Raw genomic sequence first — 18,868 nt, 5'->3', positions numbered from 1 at the left:
TATGCAAGGTGATATTATTGAAAATTGAGACCATGGTGGTTTGTACCGGAACAGTTTATACGACAAAAACAGAATAAACTGATATGTACGATAATCACAATTTTATCATTGACCATAGCATTTTTTAGGAGTCTGCTTCAAAAACACATGTACGTGCATCGTTTCTTTTGTTGTGCGTCTTTTGTTTCAGAGACAAACTGGAGAGTGTCTAAAACGAACGGGCGTTAGCATCATTCTCTCGAATGCCTCCTTGATACTTGCTTTTTTCTTGGCAGCGTGGCTAATTCCAATCCCGGCCTTGCGGTATTTTTCGCTACAAGCAGCGATTTTGTTCTTGTGCTCCTTGACAGCCACCTTGTTTCTCTTCCCAGCTGTATTCAGTCTCGACCTTCGTCGACGAGCTGCGAGACGTCTTGACCTCTTCTGCTGTGTAGTGAAGAATGACGATGTACAGAAACGGTCGAAAGGCCCGTTTGCCACTGAAATGGAACAGCAAGCAAGATATATGAATGATGAGTTGTTCGTCAAACCAGTAGCTATTATTTTGACAGATGAAAATCAGGATAACGAACTTCGGTTCAAAAGACAACGGGGCATAGATGACGGTTGCTTTGGTTGGTCCCTGTCACTTACGGCTGCGGAGTACTATGTTCCGTTAATTCGTAGGCCAGTCGTGCGTGCTCTGGTTCTACTATCTTTCATTAGTCTTGCTACATTCGGATTATGGGGCTCAATGCGTCTTGAAGATGGTTTAGAACTGAGCGGTCTCGTCCCGAAAAGTAGCAACGAGTACGAATATATGCGGCACCAACAGCGCTTTTTTGGAGTGTATCGCATTTTTGCCATAACGCAGGCCAACTTCGAATACCCAACGAACCAACGACTTCTATACGAGTACCACGATGCCTTTACAAGAGTTGAAAAGATTGTAAAAAACGATGACGGTGGCTTACCCGGATTTTGGCTCTCCCACTTCAGAGACTGGCTTCTCGGTATGTTTTCATTTGGATTGTTACTAGAAGAGTATTTAGGTACGCTGACTTAATGAGCATTCCTTTTTGTGTATTTTGTGTATACAATGCTGCATATTACTTTGCGTTTTGCAAACTTTGTTTCAAGAAGTTCGCCAAAATCACAATTTTTTCAATGAATTTAAGATCCACTTTCCTGGAAACGGAAATGTGCTCGAGGTAAATCAATAATACTTACAAAAACTTCGTATTAATACTGTTTCAGGTTGTTCAAAGTTTTTTGGACAACTTTAACAATGTTCAAACCATATAAAATAGAGTAAGGGTAATTTGGTATATATTAGATATACGCTCCTACGTTGATTGTACATTGAAGTCAACACCCCGGGAGCTTCTCAATAGCTGCGCGCTTGCGATATGCATTGACAGGCTTAATTTTGTTATCGATGATGCTCTTTAGGAATTTAAAATATCTAACAGCACTAGCAGTGTCCTTTGTGTTATAATTGTTGTTGTTATAACCGTTGTTAATATTTCATAATAACAAATGTCCCAGATATTCCCCGTGAATGTACGTATCAGATGACGCTTGAATCTATCCGGAATCGCCATCAAGGTCGCTTTTTTTCTATTGGACGACACTCTCTCGCTTGACCCTTTTTTGGTGAGCAGCTCAGTTTCGTCTATGGCCGTACTGCGCTCTAAGCCTCTTTGCTGATAATAGCTGCGATATGATCTTCAAAGAGCCCTATGTCTCCATTGGCTCTGGATTCAGTTCATAAGCCATATTTCGTTTTCTCTTCTCCGACTCTAGTGGTTTCGTTACAATTGCATCTAATGTGTTTTAAAAAATCCGTTACTAAACCAATCAAGCTCTGTTTTGCTCAAAAGCTTTCGTCATTACAGCAATTTATTCTTCTATTTGAAGTTTCGAAGTGTGATCTTTTGTACACCTTTATCCACTTTCGTCCGATTTGGCTAGGCTGATGTGTCAATTTAATTTACTCTACAATCCATAAGGAGGAAAACGTTATATGGAAGAAACACTTCAAACTTAATAAAAATATTAAAGCGAAATGAATTTGGCGAAGTAAATTGTGCGTATATTGCAAAAATAATAGTCGAGAGGGTGAGCTACTTATACCCAACGGAAGTTAAAAACATTTTATTGTTCATTTTAAGGAAATATGCCGTGTCACGATCGGCTGCCTCTAACCATGTTAACCTTAAGACTTAGCCATCCGAGTTACGGATAGATATATAGTATGATAATTCTTACTTTGTAGAGGAAGTCTGTGGGAAAAGGTATAAAAAATGCTCATGAGATCTAAGGTTATATGGTTGTAATGAATAAAATATTCAGCGCTTTTGTATTTCGATAATAACAAGACGCCTTACATGACTGAAAGTTAGGGTCCACTTGTGATGTCTCTTCATTAACTCGTTTTTGAAGAAGCTCTTGTGTGACTTGTGTGAATGGGTAAGAATAACTTAAGGCGCTAAGTGAATAGAAAGGACCATCAATAATACTGAAGTCCGATGTTCTCTATTCGGTTCTTATAAAAAGGCCTACTATGAGTGTGTGCATGTATATCATAACAAATTTACAATTATGAAAAGTATTGCATTACATTCTAACATTCCTTTTTGTTTTTCATAGAGTGTAGCCATCCTGTTTTGTTTCGTACTCTAAATTCATTAGCTTCATTTGTTAACAGCTTTTTGAGTGCATGGGCACTCGTTTGCAGGTGCGTCTTCTTATGTCTTTCTAAATTGACCCGATCACATCTTGCGGGGAAGCTAAATTTGCGGAGTATAATATTTTTCATGTCTTTTTCAGCTGCTAAATTATAAACCTTTGTCCTAATAACAAACTTAATAGAGTCTCGTATAACGCCTTCTTCACCCAGAAGCTGGATACAGAAAATTTCGCCATCAAAAATTGTATGGATGATCAGCACCGTAAAAAGTGTCGGCCTATTGTTCTTTGTACTATTGTACTACGTCTAAGCTATTCGATGTATGCACGTCTATTGATAGCTGTAGCTTACAGTGCTATGGGCACTTTATAATGCGTTTGCTTCTACAAACGTACTCAAATTCTGTAAGCACAGTTCTATTCACCTAAATGTGTGCCAAAAATATGATGTGACTCCAAACTACATTTTGGGTACAGGGGAACCTTCGTTACATTATTATCATGCCGCAGTATAGTACCGCAGGCACCTATTACTAATGACTTATCATATTAATTTAAAAGCTGTTTCAGTGAATATTAAATTACTATAAAAGCACTTACTGATAATTGTTGTGACGAATCTTCCACCAGTCGTTCAGAAAGGATCTATTTACGCAGTAACTGTGAGGTAAAACAAAATGATACTGCTAGCGTCATAACCGCTTATTCAAGACAATTCAAGTACATTGAACGCATGTTTATGTATGCTGTGAAAGGTAATTCAAAACGAACGCATTTTTGGGCTGCATGGTTTCCTGGACCACATTTGCCACTTTACAGCGGAGCTTGTAGCCAAGTTTTCGGATTATCCAGGGTTACAACGAAAATAACTAGTTACTTTAGAATTGTGTTGATATAAACAGATATTTCATGCATACAGTCTAAATGTGAGCTAAATGGGACTTTTAGCCGATTTTTTATGAATTTTTAAACAAACATGATCTTTACGATGTTCAGTTAATTATTCTTCCGATAACTCGTATTAGAGTCAACATCGTATTAAGTGCTGAGAAAATAATACACAACAAAGGGCTAACTGGTTAACAAAACTTAGTCTGCCAGATGTATAGCGACTCTTGAGAAAGCACTAAACCTTACCGTTGTTATGAGGAGCCTTCAACAATATTTGCGAATAAAAGCGTGTTAAAAAATTAAGAAACTCATGTCAGCTAATACAGCTTATTTTTCTAATTTTATTATAAAATTGCCAAAAGGTAATTAAGAATTTTGGAACGTCTGTATCTGGTAAGAAGAAGATCGTTTTATAAGTTTCTTAGTAGACTAATGCGCGAGCTCACACTTTCAGGCCATATCAATTTTTGCTAAGCCTTACAACCCACGCCTTCGCAATATGACTTCGGAAATAAAAATATAATAATTTGAAGCATCAAATATCCTTCGCTAATACCAAACATTTTTTTTTAAATCCGGGTTGCTCATGTACAGACACCCGATAGCCATGGAAATCAGTTTTCTATCCATTCTTCCAAAACCTCTGTACCTCAATTAACTCAACAAGCGTTTGCTTAAAGTTCTAAGCAGATGCCAGCCTTGCAACATTCCGGCGACGGATAGTGCGCATCTGATACATAGGGTATTCAGAGTAAATTGAGAGAAAATTAGTGCCGCCTCTATATAAGCTGCATCGAAATAAAAACATATTTTTGAATCGCATTTTTTGCGTGTGCGAACAGGGACATAATAAAATCTATATTTGTTAAGTGCCACTGTTTATGATCACAGCTTCAATTCGGGGTCTACACCGGTCGTAAATTATTTTAAAAATATCTTGTTTCAAATTTAGAAGTAATTTTTTAATAGTAACCAGGATGAAAACTGTACCTGAAATCCCGTGTAAAAATGTCGAAAATAGAAAATTAATCGATCTTCTACTTTGTCTCATGAAGGTCTTCGAATACTTCGAAAGCGTCGTAGAAACTGGCAATGTTAAAGGCCATCGATCTATGGAAATCAAGGGGAAATTTATTTGGTGCGGAAACATTAAGTAATAGGTAATTTTTGCTAATATTACGAACATAGATTTTTTGCTTCCGCTAGGATGTATTGGCGATTCCTTTAATAAAGAACTGGCTCTCTTATTATATCATATGCGGATGAACACATATTGACGAACAGTCCGCTAAAATGGTTTCAGTATATGGATACAGCCCGTAGATAAGCAGTGACTTCCGCAAACTGATTAATTAGAAGGAACAAAATTTAATGCCGTGAAGTACATCCTAGGCTCCAGTTCTGTTCAGTGCGTTAATTCGCAAGTTTTTTTGTTTTAAATTCAGGACCGAAGAGCAAAACCTACAGGCATTTACATTGGGGCAATCTTGTTCGACCCACGGGAACAGAAACTACATCTTTCAATGGAAATGAAAACATTCGTATCACTTTTCTACTGGAGCGATTTTACGATATTTTAAGAATATGTTATTCAATTGAATTTTAAAGTTAATTTCTATGCAATAGATAACTTGTAAAATGATGCTAAATTTTCATTTCGAACATGCCTTTTATACATATACTTCGTGGATTTCTAAATAATTAGAAACACAAGACCTTTAATTATCCTTTAGTAATTAAGATCTCGAGAACTAGACAATTGCTACGACGGTTATTGTATTAGGGATGTCAACATATATCGTCAAAATAAGCAAAATGTAACATAATCAGACACAAACGAACCTGTTAATCGGTAGGGTACCCTTGTAGGTCAAAGCATTATTACAGCTTATTTATATGTGCCAAAAAAACCAATGATTTTTTATATTGTTCATTTCTTGTCAAACCCAATCCAAGACACTCCCGACTTGGAGCTTTTTACAGCTGGTTGAATCAGAATAATGGGCGAAACTTTGAAATATGTTATGTGTCCATTTTAGATATAGAAAGGTTTTTTTCTTATTATATGTAGAATATATATCTAAGATACATAATGTTTATTTATCTTTGAAGGTGCAAGTTCAACAACATTTAAGAAATCTAAAAGAACATAACAACAAAATATATATGAGTAATATATCACATCCATCAATATCAATGAGTATCAGTCATTCATATACCCCCTGAATCGTAACATTTATAGGCTTAATAGCTTACGACATAAGTGCTAAGTCTGCAGTTGAATCGAGGTGCCATGCACCCTAGGCGAAAGCACAGAAGGGAACCTATTTGCATAGTTATCACAGTTTTTCTTGCATCAACTTTAAATCCGCCTTTCGTGAGATTCATGAGGGGCCCATACATAATTCAAGGTAAAAGCGTAGATCGCAAAACGAATAAGAACGTGACGATTTTTTTGTTTCAGTTTCTTTCGGTCATTAACTTTCATCAGCCTCGTTGGCACGTATTCCGGCGAATTCCTGCTCAAATTTGCCAAGACGCTTGGAAGAGAACTCGCTTGTTGGGTGTCCAAAGCATGATCCTATATTTTCTATGAGAATCCCGGTATCGGCAAAGAGGTACACTAGCCAGTTTCTTGCCGTACTATGAAGGCCCACAGCACGTTTCAAGGAAAGGCCCCCACTCGGTTGAACAGTTTGAGATTCCCTACTGTAAATTCCTCTTAAAGTTATATTTATCTCATGAGTCGCTACAAACGCCGTCAGGTTGAATAAGCGGAGCGTGGTCGCAGAGAAGAGGCAATTTGTGGTCCTGAACACATGATAAAATTAGCACTTCTCGGCCTTTCTTTTGTAATTTATGAGCTAAGGTTGCCACACTTAAAACGGATGATTAGTCTGAGCTACAGGAACCTATTCATATATTGAAGGTAAGATGAGGAAGACGTATTATCAGCCGCCATTCTGTCTTCCCTCTTGAATTTAACATTCTCCATCTTATGCAGGTTGATCCTTAATATGCTAATCCCGTTGCTACCATATAAAATCTAGCCAGGGAATTTGATAGAATTGTGGTTAACCGAGTCATCCAAGACCGAAAAAATAAGGTCGAAAGATAACTTTAACTAGGTTCCTTCGGCCCTTGATTCTACTAAAAAGATATTTTAGAAGAACTAAAAACAAAAAGGGACTCAAATTATCACATTATATGTCATTCTGGAAAAAGGAGGTAGCTTCGCTCTTATTTCATCTAGGCTCACAGCCAGCATGGTGAACACGTTTCCTGATACATCCAAATGCAAAGAACCAGATATGTGGGCGCAGAATCGGATATGTTTTTGAAATCAACAAGCACTGCGTACAAAGCCGCTATACTGTTGAGCACATTTTTAATATGAGCCAGCAGGGCACTGTATGCTATTTCCATCAAATGCTTCTTCTAAAATCTAACTTGTTTCTCTGGGGCAGTTTTTGTGCTTCCTAAGTTATTGGTACACAGCTTATAACATACACCCTTCTTAGTGATTTCGCGCCATAACTGGCGAAGTTAGCTCAGTTTTGAAAATCATCAATAGTGAGCAATTTCTTCACTGAGCCGGTATGCTGACGTTCGTTAAAGAGTGCTATACAACAACGCGTTGAGACGGCGACGCTGGTATACATCCGCTTTCTTCTAACGAGTTATTCATTCCAAAGAAACGAACTTTATCTCGGGTAACGTTCGTTGCAGACACATTATTAACTGAGATTCCAACGTGGTCCTAAAACACTGCTACTAAGCTGGAGTTTATTACCCAACAACTAAAGACCGCAAGCGAGTCTTGGAGCTGAGTTCCTAATGTTAATTTAATCGATTTTGGTAAAAAGGGGTTTGTACACAGCGTACACGTAGTAGACGAATAAGCTAAAGGTTCAAGTCATCAACTAGTTAAAGTTATCGACTGTTAATATAATTACGCAATTAAAAAGCCTGTCTTGGCGAATTCAGAGTTTGAGGTTTCTAATAACAGCAATGTCATCAAATGATAATTCGCTGACAGCGTGAAAGTTAGTGTCTATTTTCATTGTTTTGAAACTCCATATTTCTGTATTTAGGTTACTTTTGTTAACCGTTTCACAGGGTTCCCATTTAAAGACTCGGTTACCTTTCTAAGTACTTGAGTATTTTTTTTTAATTTAAACAAGACTGAGATAGCCATGCTTATACACTTTTATGGGCTCGAAGAATCTCACTGATTAATGAACCAGCAAAATCAAATTAGAAATGACAATTGCTCAAAATATCTGTGCTCTATTTGGCCATTTTTTGATGCTATCATAATTAGACAAATCCGCGCGTGCTGAACGATTACAGGTTTGGGAAATAGAAGACACTGTATGGACTTCACATTGACTAGCTGATGCCAGAATTCATTATATGTTTGTGTTGAAACATCACTTGAGTGACTGTTCAATTTTTTACGCTTACACCTGCTTCCTGACGTAAAGTCTGCTTCATGGAATAACTAGCTATGAGAATATAGAGAATATAGGCTTGTACATTCACGTCTAGTTCTATTTCCATATTAAAGAGCAAACCACGATTAGTAAAGACTAAGATCTCTTAAGCTATAAAGAAAACATTAAGTCGCTCAATATAATAAAACATAAATATTGTAAAACACTATGCCGTGATCAGTCTATTGAGTATATCAGCTGGTATTTTAGTTTTAGAAACAACAAATATGAATATAGGCGTAGCCATACACTAACAAAGCCACAGGTTGGCTGGTTCAAGCCACGTGTGTCATTAATTAAAGACAATGCTCTTCCACTTTGTTTTTGAAAGTGTTACCTGATGTCCCTTAATATTGTCTTTTTTTGAATAAGCTGAATAAGTTTCTGATTCCACTTTTTTAGTCATTGTAAATTAATAGTTTATAGGGCACTGGGAAAGTTACGTATTCTTGTAGCATTTAGAAGGCTTACCCAACGCGCCATGGAAGCACGATGCGAAATGTTAAAAAAAAACTACGCAAATCTGTGGAGCAGCTTTATGTAACATGTTGAACTTTTTATAGGTTAATTTACATAACTAGTAAACACACGCGAACTTCTACATGTAGTTAGGCTATATTCGTATCTTATAATTCTGAACTTCTTTTAATGAATAAAGGTCTGATCCTTGCCCAGGCTGTTAGGTCGCTCTGCAAATAGTTATGTCAAATGTACTATCTTTATAATTTATTGCTTGTCTTAATTTTTTTTTGCGCTGTTTTATCTTTTCTGCAATGCTTACAATTTAGTTGAACGCTTTACTGTAGTTTTCTGTCAGATCAAAACATAGATTTGCAGCAGCTGAAATAGATTTCAGTGTCTTAAATTTCGATTTGAGCCACAAACCGCACCCTGCATGACCGCTAGAAGCGAAGGAATTCAGATTTTATTCCGTGAAAATTTTGAAACCCCCGAGAAGACCTCCATATGCTAACCTCAAACGATTTAGTTGGCTTCAAAAAAAGCTGATTATCAACTTCTTACAAGCGCAATGAAACGGTGAACAGCCCAGCAAATTAACAAAGAAGACCTTGGAGCTTCTTGCATTACGATGCTAGATTTCGGGCGGCTTTGTTAAACTGGGAATTCTGACAAACCATGAATGCGAATATATTTGGTACCCGGTTTATAACACAGACCTTGCTCCATCGATTACAGCTACAAAGTTATGCATCACTGTTTAAGAAAATGAATCGAGACAAGAAACAGAAATTCAAAATTCGGTCTGCCGAACTGTTTGCTGAGAAATCACTTGATTATCCGAACTATAAAAAATATCCAGAGATTAAATAAGTAGTAAGTACAGTTAAAGTAGGGCAGACTAATCAATCCAAAGGTTAGCAGCGTCTAAAGTGAGTTGGCAAATCAAAATCACTGTACGGTCGACCTTCAAGTGCTTATTTCCTTAATTTCCTATATATGGTCAGCAGTATATAATCTGTATGTTCTTTATTTCAGATCTACAGAAAACATTTGATATTGAATGGAATCAAGGCTACATTAAGCTAGAAGGGTGGAATCAGAGCGCATCAAATGACGCCATCTTAGCCTACAAACTTCTGTTACAAACTGGACGAACTGATAACCCGGTCGATAAGAGGCTACTCACCTCAAACAGACTGGTAAAAGAAGACGGTATAATTAATCCAAAAGCGTTCTACCACTACCTTACAGCTTGGTATAACAAAGATCCGCTCATGTATAGTTCGTCCCAGGTACGTACATTGAAGTATTAATAATAATAGCAATCATATATTTCCAATAACTTCGATAATTTATTGATATATATTGAATAGTAGTTACGGTAATTTATATGTTAATAGTGCTCTATTATATAATTTACATATTCGGTAACACTGATTCTTGCGTGTCAGTCGTTACAGTTCGAGGGTTGTACGTTGTCTCAGAAAAACTGTCGATGCTTGATCCTTTTAAAGAGCCTTTTTCGCAATAACAGTGCGTAATTTTCCACAAAATTCATTTGAATATAAACTCTTTTCTTTTGCATGGGTGGCAGAAAACATTACGCCGCATCTAGAAAATATTTTGTTGAAAATGGTAAAAAGAGGTCTTGCAGAAAGAAAAACTTTACCAAGTTTTATTTTTTTAAACCTTACAGGCGTCCCTGGTGCCCCAGCCCAAGCAATGGGATGATATTCCTCGTGCGCAAGAATTAAAAATACCCAAGTCGTCGGCTATACAATTTGCCCAACTTCCGTTTTACTTACGTGATCTAAATTCGACTCGCGAGATCACCGCAACGATTTCTCAACTTCGCTTAATTTGCGCGAGGTTCGAGGAACGCGGCTTGCCAAACTTTCCGACAGGACTACCTTTTCTTTACTGGGAGCAGTATCTACATTTGCGTTTCTATTTGGGCGTGGCGACAACACTTATTTTAGTAACAGTGTTCATCGTTATTTCATCTGTTCTCCTTAATCTGTGGTCAGCACTGCTTATTGTATTTGTGCTTGCTGCGTGTGTTGTTCAGGCGCTAGGAACTCTGCATATCCTAGGTATGTCTTTAAGCGCAGTTCCTGCAGTCCTCATAGTAATTAGTGTTGGCATGGGAGTAAACACGACACTTCATCTTACTATCGGCTATTTGACTGCCCTTGGTGGGAGGACACGTCGTATTAGCATGGCACTCGAGTACATGAGTACGCCTATTATACATGCTACGGTCACTACGCTTCTTGGAGTTGCTATGCTGCTATTCTCGGAGTTCGATTTTGTCGTCAAGTAAGTCGCCACCTTTAGACTTGACTCGGAAGGAGTATCCAGAATCATAATAGCTGATAGAGAATAACAGAAAATTCAAATACGAGATCTCATCTTTATCTGTGTTTTCTTTAACATTTGATGAGTTGTAGATGCAGTTGACACTTAGAAAGTAAATCAATCTTCAGGTCTCTATTAACAAGCATCATACGTATTATTATATGTATTTATTTAATTAACGTTTGTATCGCTTTTATTGCAGCTACCATTTAACGTGTATCTTACTTTCTTGGTCCTTTTTGATGTGTTGTCAGGAGCAGTCGTAATTAGGATATACGCTAAGCGTTAAAATCGTTTTATTCCAACATTAGCTTATTAACTCGGTGAAGGTGTCTGAAAACGATCTGTCTCAGCGGTTCCCTAGGGACATTATGGAGAGCAGAACTTAAATGAATACCCATTCCTTTTTTTATTTATTCTTAAGAATTTTTTTCCAAGCGTTTTTTTAAGCCAGTAGTAGCGGAAGTCTTTACATAGCTATGTAAGGGCTCTTCAGTATAATATAGTACGTTTCAAAAAACCCTTTTCCACCATAGGATCCTTTTCTAATAATATTGTTACTGGAAACGGTGGGCATAATTTCTGTGTAACTAGAAAATAGAAAGACCCGGATATTGCTTAAAATAAAATATAAATGATTACAACGTTGTCATTCAGACCATTCAGTCTTAATGTTCGTAGCATGACAATACTCTAAGAACGGTATGAATAGACCGTAAGAATAGAATCACGGATAGAAAGGCTAACCACCAGAGCCTTCGTGCTCCATATTCGAGGTGATGTGTATTTTAGTTGATACGTCATGTGTAATATAACTGTATTTGTCATAATTTCCAATATACGCATTATACGTGTTAACAAGGAGGGTTTGGTGCTTGCACTGTAATTTCAGGCATTTCTCTCACTTGCTGTCAGCCATTGTGGTAATCCACGCGTATAATGGATTCGTAGTCCTGCCCGTGCTTTTAACATACATTGGTCCTAGTGGCGACTTAGTGCCTCACAATAATCGAGACAAGCTTGAATTCCCGATCCCTCGACCTTCGCCAGCCCTTAAATCCCGAACATCTACCGCCGCCACTCGGCCAAGGTCGCGCTTTCCACATAACGATCGTGGTCGAACTAGCAAGAAGTCTTCTTTTCTTTCGCGCACACAATCTGAATTATCGTTGTCAACTATAACGGAGGAGCCGTCGTCGTATCAAAGTACATCCCCCGAACCTGAAACCTCTCCCGCGAAAATTGTCGTTGAACCTGAGATTACGGTAGAAACAACAACTATAACAAAAACCGCCAGTGGTCTAATAGAAAGTAGAACATCAAGATCTACAGGGAGTAGTAATGGGGGAGAAAATAATCCGAGTCCAACTCCCTCCTCAGCTTCCAGTGGTGTAGAAAGCGGGACAAACAGCCCCACTGTTGTGACTACTACAGATGTAACACCTTATGGCACGAATGTCACCACAAAGGTAACCACAACGGCGAAGGTCAAGGTGGAATTACATGCGCCATTTATGCAACGACTGCACCACAATTTAGATCGCGCAGATCATTGGAACAGAGATCAGTTCAACATTGCCGACCACTGTCGACCACTAAGTCGGCGCAGTTACCGAACCTCTAGTGGAGATATGACTAATACAACTTCATATGATAGGACTGAAAGTAGCGTAAACAGCTCGCTTCCATCCCATCATGCAGCTTATCCGTGTTATTATTCTAGGCGCCGATAGAACATGACGAAAGTTGAACACCTGATGTATATATAACAGTTACTATTTATAAAATCCTTTTTATGTTGAGAAAAAATATTGAGTAAACTGACCAAGATAGTTAATGTCTATGATTAACATCGGTTTCCACAAAAAGGAAGTAAATGAATTCTCAGGCACTGAAAGGCGAAAAGTGTCAACATTGAGCTGTCTGGCGAGATTCATAATGAAAAAGTAGCGTCTCTTAACGTCAACATTGTACTTTGACTCAGAATGTGTAAATATCATGTGTAAAGGCAGTTAGTGGCTATATATATATATATATATATATAACCACTAACAGTATATATATATATATATATATATATGCTGTACTGGTTTATAGTGTGTCATGAATTTTGTATATAAGAGAGAGGGTTGGATGACGTCTTCCCGTGATTCCTAGGATGTAGTAATTTTTAAATATTTTTAACATAATTTTAAAATAAACGAGTTAGGTAAAGAACGAACTACCTCCCTTCCTTAGGAATGACTCACGTAGGTTTCATTATAATTATTAGACAACTTCGTTGCGATTTATTAATTTAGATTCACTATGAAAGGTAATTAATCATTTGTCTTTTTTTCTTAAAGATTAATTACTTTTACAAGGGTTGTGGCGATGACAAATGTCAAGTAGGTTATTAACAATGCAGCTTGTAACAATAATATCTAACTGATACTCATTCGAACTGTGCAGAGTCTATTCATAGTTTAATAGATCTGTATATCTAGTCAAATCAATAGGAATGTTGAATCATAATTCAAATTAGATCTAAGATTCATAGAAAAGACCGGCAAAGTGCATTCTTTAGATTAAGGTTTAGAAAGTTGTACAACAAACGGATCAATATTTTTAGCTGAAGTCCAGTAAAATAATTAACCGCTGTTAAATTCTTAATGATTTTCGCTTAGTTTAAAATTTGATATAAACTTGAAAATAAATAGGTTTACAAAAGATATATGCGTTTTTAATTTTATGGCAAATATTAAATCTGTTTGCACAATTTGTGGGCATATCTAGCCAAATAGACCTTTTTGAAGCAAACCGACATGTCACGCCCAAATACAGTAGTGCACACTTTCCTCATAATACCATTTGTACCATGGTACCATAATACCAAGTGTAATTCTAACAATGGTTGCTGTCAAATCGTACACATGTATAGGGCAAAAATTGTAGCATTAGAACTACTGTTACGATTTCCGCCGACTAAACGTTAGGACTTTGCAAAAGGAGTGCATGTTTGTAATGCGTTTCATTCTATTGTAGCTACTGGAACTATTTGATATGACGACCACAGATGTTATAAAGTCTATATATATTAAAATATGTAAAGTTTGTAATTGTATTTTATGCTCTATCGACAGAAGTACGACAACATCTTGACCTTCATAATAGGTACTAGCTTACAATCAACTTTATATTTAGGTGATATAAGTCTTGTATCCCTAAGGATATCATCGCCATACTTCACAACTTGCAATTTTTCAATTTGGGAATGACTGGACTACATACATAATTTCAATTTTTCTCTTAATAAAACGCCAAAGTAGTACTTTACATACTAGGCCACCCAAAGAAATTGGATAATGTGTGTTAACTAGAGGAACTAAGTACTCTAGATAGTCAATAGAAAAAGAAACGAGGCACGCGTTGGGCACAAGGTTTATTCGAAGATATTCAACTCGAACAACATATTACGATCTATTAGTAGCTCATTGCTACATGTGACTAGTGTTGGACGGCCAGTGCTCTCTAATAACCTATCATGACTGAGTAACAGGCATCAGGACATCTTCTATAGATCTGCAAATACACAAATTGCTATCTGTATACTTGTAGCTCTGTGGAGGCTATCGCTATAGGTATATCTAACAGTGGTATACTTAAATAGTTGTTTATACTTTATCACTAAAATCTAAACCGGATGGACTCATGGCCTCGAAATTAATAATAGACTTCACAATGAATATGGATTGACCACTGGGAGTATACATATGAGATTATTTAAACATAAAAGTGCGCGGTTGGAATGGATATAATCACACCTATTTTGCTGCTCCTTCTAACTCATATCTTTAATCCTCAAAGTTTTAAAAATTGTGAAGCTTATGAGTAATCGAATCTAATATTCTATTACCAAAAACGTACTTATAGAATAAAACAGGTTTTATTAATTCATTCTTAAAGGATTTACGTTCTGAAAATGTTTAGTGTGTCTGTTTACTAATCTAACAAACAAACCGGGCATCTATTTTATCAAGTCACCATTGCCACAAGTAATTCAAAACAGATTATTTTACGTGTAAATGACTCTGAATTAGCCCTATATTATTGATTGTAAGTTTGTGGCAAAAGACTTGCTTTTTTAAAACACCGCCATTCTATGTCTAATAATTGCTCCGCTTTGTATATACTCAAGACGTCGTCTGCCGGTAGTTTGTCGAAGCTTAGGCTATTAGTCTACAATTATTTTTAATATGTTTGGCATGGAAAGGCAGCTGCCAACGACGCTATCAAGCCTCTGAGCATGCGAGGCCCTACCACATAACCACCAACGGCGCGCCATGCAAAGTGCTCTCCTGTTTTAGTTCGCGAAAGTAAAAAAGACGACGACCCTGACCATCCACTGGATGAAAATAGTTCGCAACAGCAACCGGCAGAAGACAAGAATCAACACTTCTGATCTCTGTATCTGGTGGGTTATCACTGGTTACGTATTTTTCAGGATGAAGGACACAGTCTACGATGTAGATTTATTGACTCGGCACCGGACTTCACTATAAGGATCTCCGCGTTTCATCTCAAGCAGCTTTCCAAAATCTTTCCCGGTTGCCAAGGTTTCGCGGGCTTTCTCTATAACAAATGATCATGGCTTCGCCCACTACTGCACATCTCCAAAGCCGATCATTGCAGAAACAGATATTGTCTTTTAAAAAAGTCTCAGAATTTACTGATTACTCTTTCAAGATGAGTGATCGTGAAAAACGTAGTAGCGGAAGATTAAAGCGTGTGAAGTTGACAGTCGGTAGAAAAGGTGCGCTGTAATGGCTGAGGCAATAGCGGAGTTGGTAGCATAAGGTGCCTTGCATTACCGCATTCTCGGATATGATATCCCCGGCAACACTTTTACGGAGATCTTTGTTTTTGACAGTATAAGAATCGTGTGCAAGTTACAAATTTGTTGACGTACAGGTTTTCTCAAAGCGAAGGACCGAAGACATGAAAGCGAGTTAGTGACCTGAAACTCACCAAAGTCTAAACGCAAATCATACAGGATATTAATTTAATCATGAAGAATGCTGGCCATGAACTGGGATATCAAATCATCAAAGGCTTAATGAAAAAAAGAAAGATGGCTTAAAGGAAAGGAAGAAGAATATAACCAATACCAGCCGAGGAGACGTATGCGGAGAATTTGTGACTACGAGGACAAGCGCGCCAGTTTTGTAACTTTTGTTGTTAAGGCCATAGAATTTTTTCTTATTTGAGTTTCGAAGTTCAATCATAATTTTTTTATTTTAGCCGCTGGTCTTTCCTAAAACCATTAACAGTTTGGCGCCCTAGAAGGTATGAGTTATAAACGGAATACTTAAGTTTTAGTAGGTAATCGACTACGATGGTGTTGAATAAAACTAGACTTTAAAGCTGTTTGTCCTTTATTATAAGGGTTTGAGCGTTTTCGCAATAAATAATGCGGCAGGTTCCCTTTTGGCTAGGTATCGCGAAGGTAGCCGACTTAAGAATAGCTACTAGCTTTAAGTACACGCCTCGTAAAAAGGCCACTGTAGAGGGCTTTTTGTTTTTGAGGAGAAGTTAATATGCACCTGCCATTTACGTATGTCGAGCCTCGCTTCTAACTATTTGTCATGGTAGCGTAAGACTTTAGTCAATCTCAGTTGCTAACGCAGAAGCTATTAAATGCACATTTTCTTTTGTTGTTGATCCTTTGTTGATACTTATTTTAATATAATTTAATATAAGATCGAATTCTTTTCTCATTCAAAACAGGGCCGGAAAAGTCCAACGTTTTTCTGTTCCTATTTCTTCAAGCTTTATTGTTTTCGTCACGTACTCAGAATTACTGCTAAATTCCTTTTATTCTAAAACAACAAGTTCACGTTTGACCGCTTTCACGTCAATCCTAAATAATTCTTTAGTTTTCTTCTAGCTTCTGTTCTTCGTCTTTTTAGGTGGTAGATTCAGCGGATGTCCGCTCATCCAATCTACTACATTTCCGAAAGTTGTGTTTGCTTTGGTCTCTACTTTAATTGGAGACGACAAGTCATCCGCATAGGCCGCTCAATTTGGCATAATTAGTTAAAGCACTCTCGCTTCATAGGCAAAGTCCTACAGAAACAGTCTCAGGATAGCATACTCGTGCACCCGTGCCATCGGCCTGTATATAGTGTTACATACTGCTTGATAGTGTATTTCCGTCACCTTAAGAATGTACGATTACGTCCCAGTTCACTATGTTGAAGCCATCCCTACAGATATTATTAGTTTTCGCCGTTTTCGTTCCTCCCTCTTATGTGTGCTTCAGTACCAACTCGATGGCCAATATTCGATTAACCTTCAAAAATATAAATTGAGTTCCTCTTAATGCTTCCTTTAACTCGATTTCGCTAATTGACTGTTCTATGATAACGGGGTTTGCAACGCGGTTCGCGTTGCAGTAAAGGAACAGAGTGTCCTGTATGAACACGTTTGTGGAATAAACTGGCCAGTCAAGCCTTGCTTAGTTTCTTAGAAAAATAGCTTTTTTTAAGCAACTACTAAGTTCTCCGTTACCTTTCTCTACCTTCTTTGGAGCCTTCCTTTACCTTCTCCTGGGTTTTCCGTTACCTTCGCTACCTACTCCTTTGTCAGCTCTGTAATCTCCTGAACCTGAGTCGTTTCCTCTTTCTTTCGTCTTTAATGCACTGATGACTATACTCTGTATTTCTGATTAGTTTGTTTGGGAGATTATACTGCGCTCCATATAACTTACTTGGACTGACTATCATATATGCTTCTTTACACGGATCTCTGTTTACTTCCTTAAAAATCTCTTACAACTCCTTCTTTTTGTTTCACTTTACCATTGCACGCAGTTTAGTTCTAACTTTTTGAAGTTTGCTGCCCTTCTCCATTGAAGCCTTTTTCTGGTACCTTTACGTGCTTCTCTGGCTACGTTGTAGGCTTTTCTGACATTTGAAAGCTTCTTTGTCTACAAATACCTAAGCCTTCGTGAATTGATCAGGAGATGCGTTAATGCTTCCCAGTACTTTATGCTTAAAGCTGCAATCTAAGGTACATTCTTTCTGATCGTTCTTTTTTCAGCGATTAACTGCGACCTGATATGCTGGTGAAGAACCGAACGAAGTCTAGGCTCTTACGAAAGACACTCGTGTTTGAATATAAAGTGCACGATGTATTTCGCACATGTGAATTGATCATGGCATATGAGGTGCACTTCGTAAAAAATGTTTAATTAACTTGTGCCATGATAGTTTCAACACTTACTTGTGCAGAATCTTTAGATCAATTTGTTTCTTTCATTACAAAGGATTTGTTTAACGGAGCACATGACCAGCTTAAGGAAACTTCCGGAACCAAAAGAAATCCTTCCATCAATCATAGCACCAGAATCATAGTTCTGGCACCTTACTGCTACCACTGTGAGGAAAAATCAGGTGGATTATTCTTACTAGGGCAGTATCTCCATTTTGGTCCTGGTGGAGTGTTAGATATATATTGAAGAACCGTCGAGACAAATTTTCTTCAATGTTGCATCCAGTAGGTTAATCCAGTGTAAGAGAGATTACTGAATCTCCTTATAGTATTACCGAATGTATAATATATATATATTATACTGTATAATAATAATCGGCTAACCAAACTGCAACTGCTACCGTTATTAATTTTAGGTACGGGATTGTTATCGATTCATGTAAGCACACGTATCTTCAATACCATTGACTAGTGTCCAAGTAAACGCTTTCAAATAATTACAACCTTCACAAGATTATCTTCGCATATTTAAAAGATGTGGAACCCTCAAATACCGCCACGTGTTGTATAGCGCCGTAAAGCCTTGACATATCTAAAGTAGCATAATAATGTAATTCGCTTTGCCAGTTGAGGAACAATTTCCATATTATCACTGGCAATTATTCTTCCCACTTGATGTAAATATAAATCTTAGCTTCCGTTAAAATCACGATATGCCGTCTGCATATCAGAGATTTTGT

General features: G+C 37.5%; 1 protein-coding gene and 1 long non-coding RNA gene across 2 annotated transcripts in view; both read left to right on the top strand.

Annotated features, from left to right (window-relative positions):
• Nucleotides 1-13,588, top strand: part of LOC111270737 (protein patched) — a 29,890-nt gene extending 16,302 nt beyond the window's left edge. The window contains exons 5-8 of the mRNA XM_022851122.1: nt 191-992; nt 9,555-9,811; nt 10,216-10,838; nt 11,770-13,588. Of these exons, the coding sequence (XP_022706857.1) occupies nt 191-992; nt 9,555-9,811; nt 10,216-10,838; nt 11,770-12,610 (2,523 nt within the window). The 3' untranslated portion in view covers nt 12,611-13,588. The remainder of the gene's footprint in view (nt 1-190; nt 993-9,554; nt 9,812-10,215; nt 10,839-11,769) is intronic.
• Nucleotides 13,589-14,952: 1,364 nt separating this feature from the next.
• LOC147752089 (uncharacterized) lies at nt 14,953-18,522 on the top strand. Its single transcript, XR_015315065.1, has 2 exons — nt 14,953-15,330; nt 17,958-18,522. It is a non-coding gene; the product is annotated as an uncharacterized LOC147752089 (long non-coding RNA).
• Nucleotides 18,523-18,868: the final 346 nt, after the last annotated feature.

Source organism: Varroa jacobsoni, unplaced genomic scaffold, assembly GCF_002532875.2.
Source record: "Varroa jacobsoni isolate VJ856 unplaced genomic scaffold, vjacob_1.0 contig00072, whole genome shotgun sequence".
In the NCBI taxonomy this organism is placed as follows: Eukaryota; Metazoa; Arthropoda; class Arachnida; order Mesostigmata; family Varroidae; genus Varroa; species Varroa jacobsoni.
The sequence above is the reverse complement of the archived record's forward strand: the minus strand, read 5'-3'. Positions and strand labels throughout refer to the sequence as shown.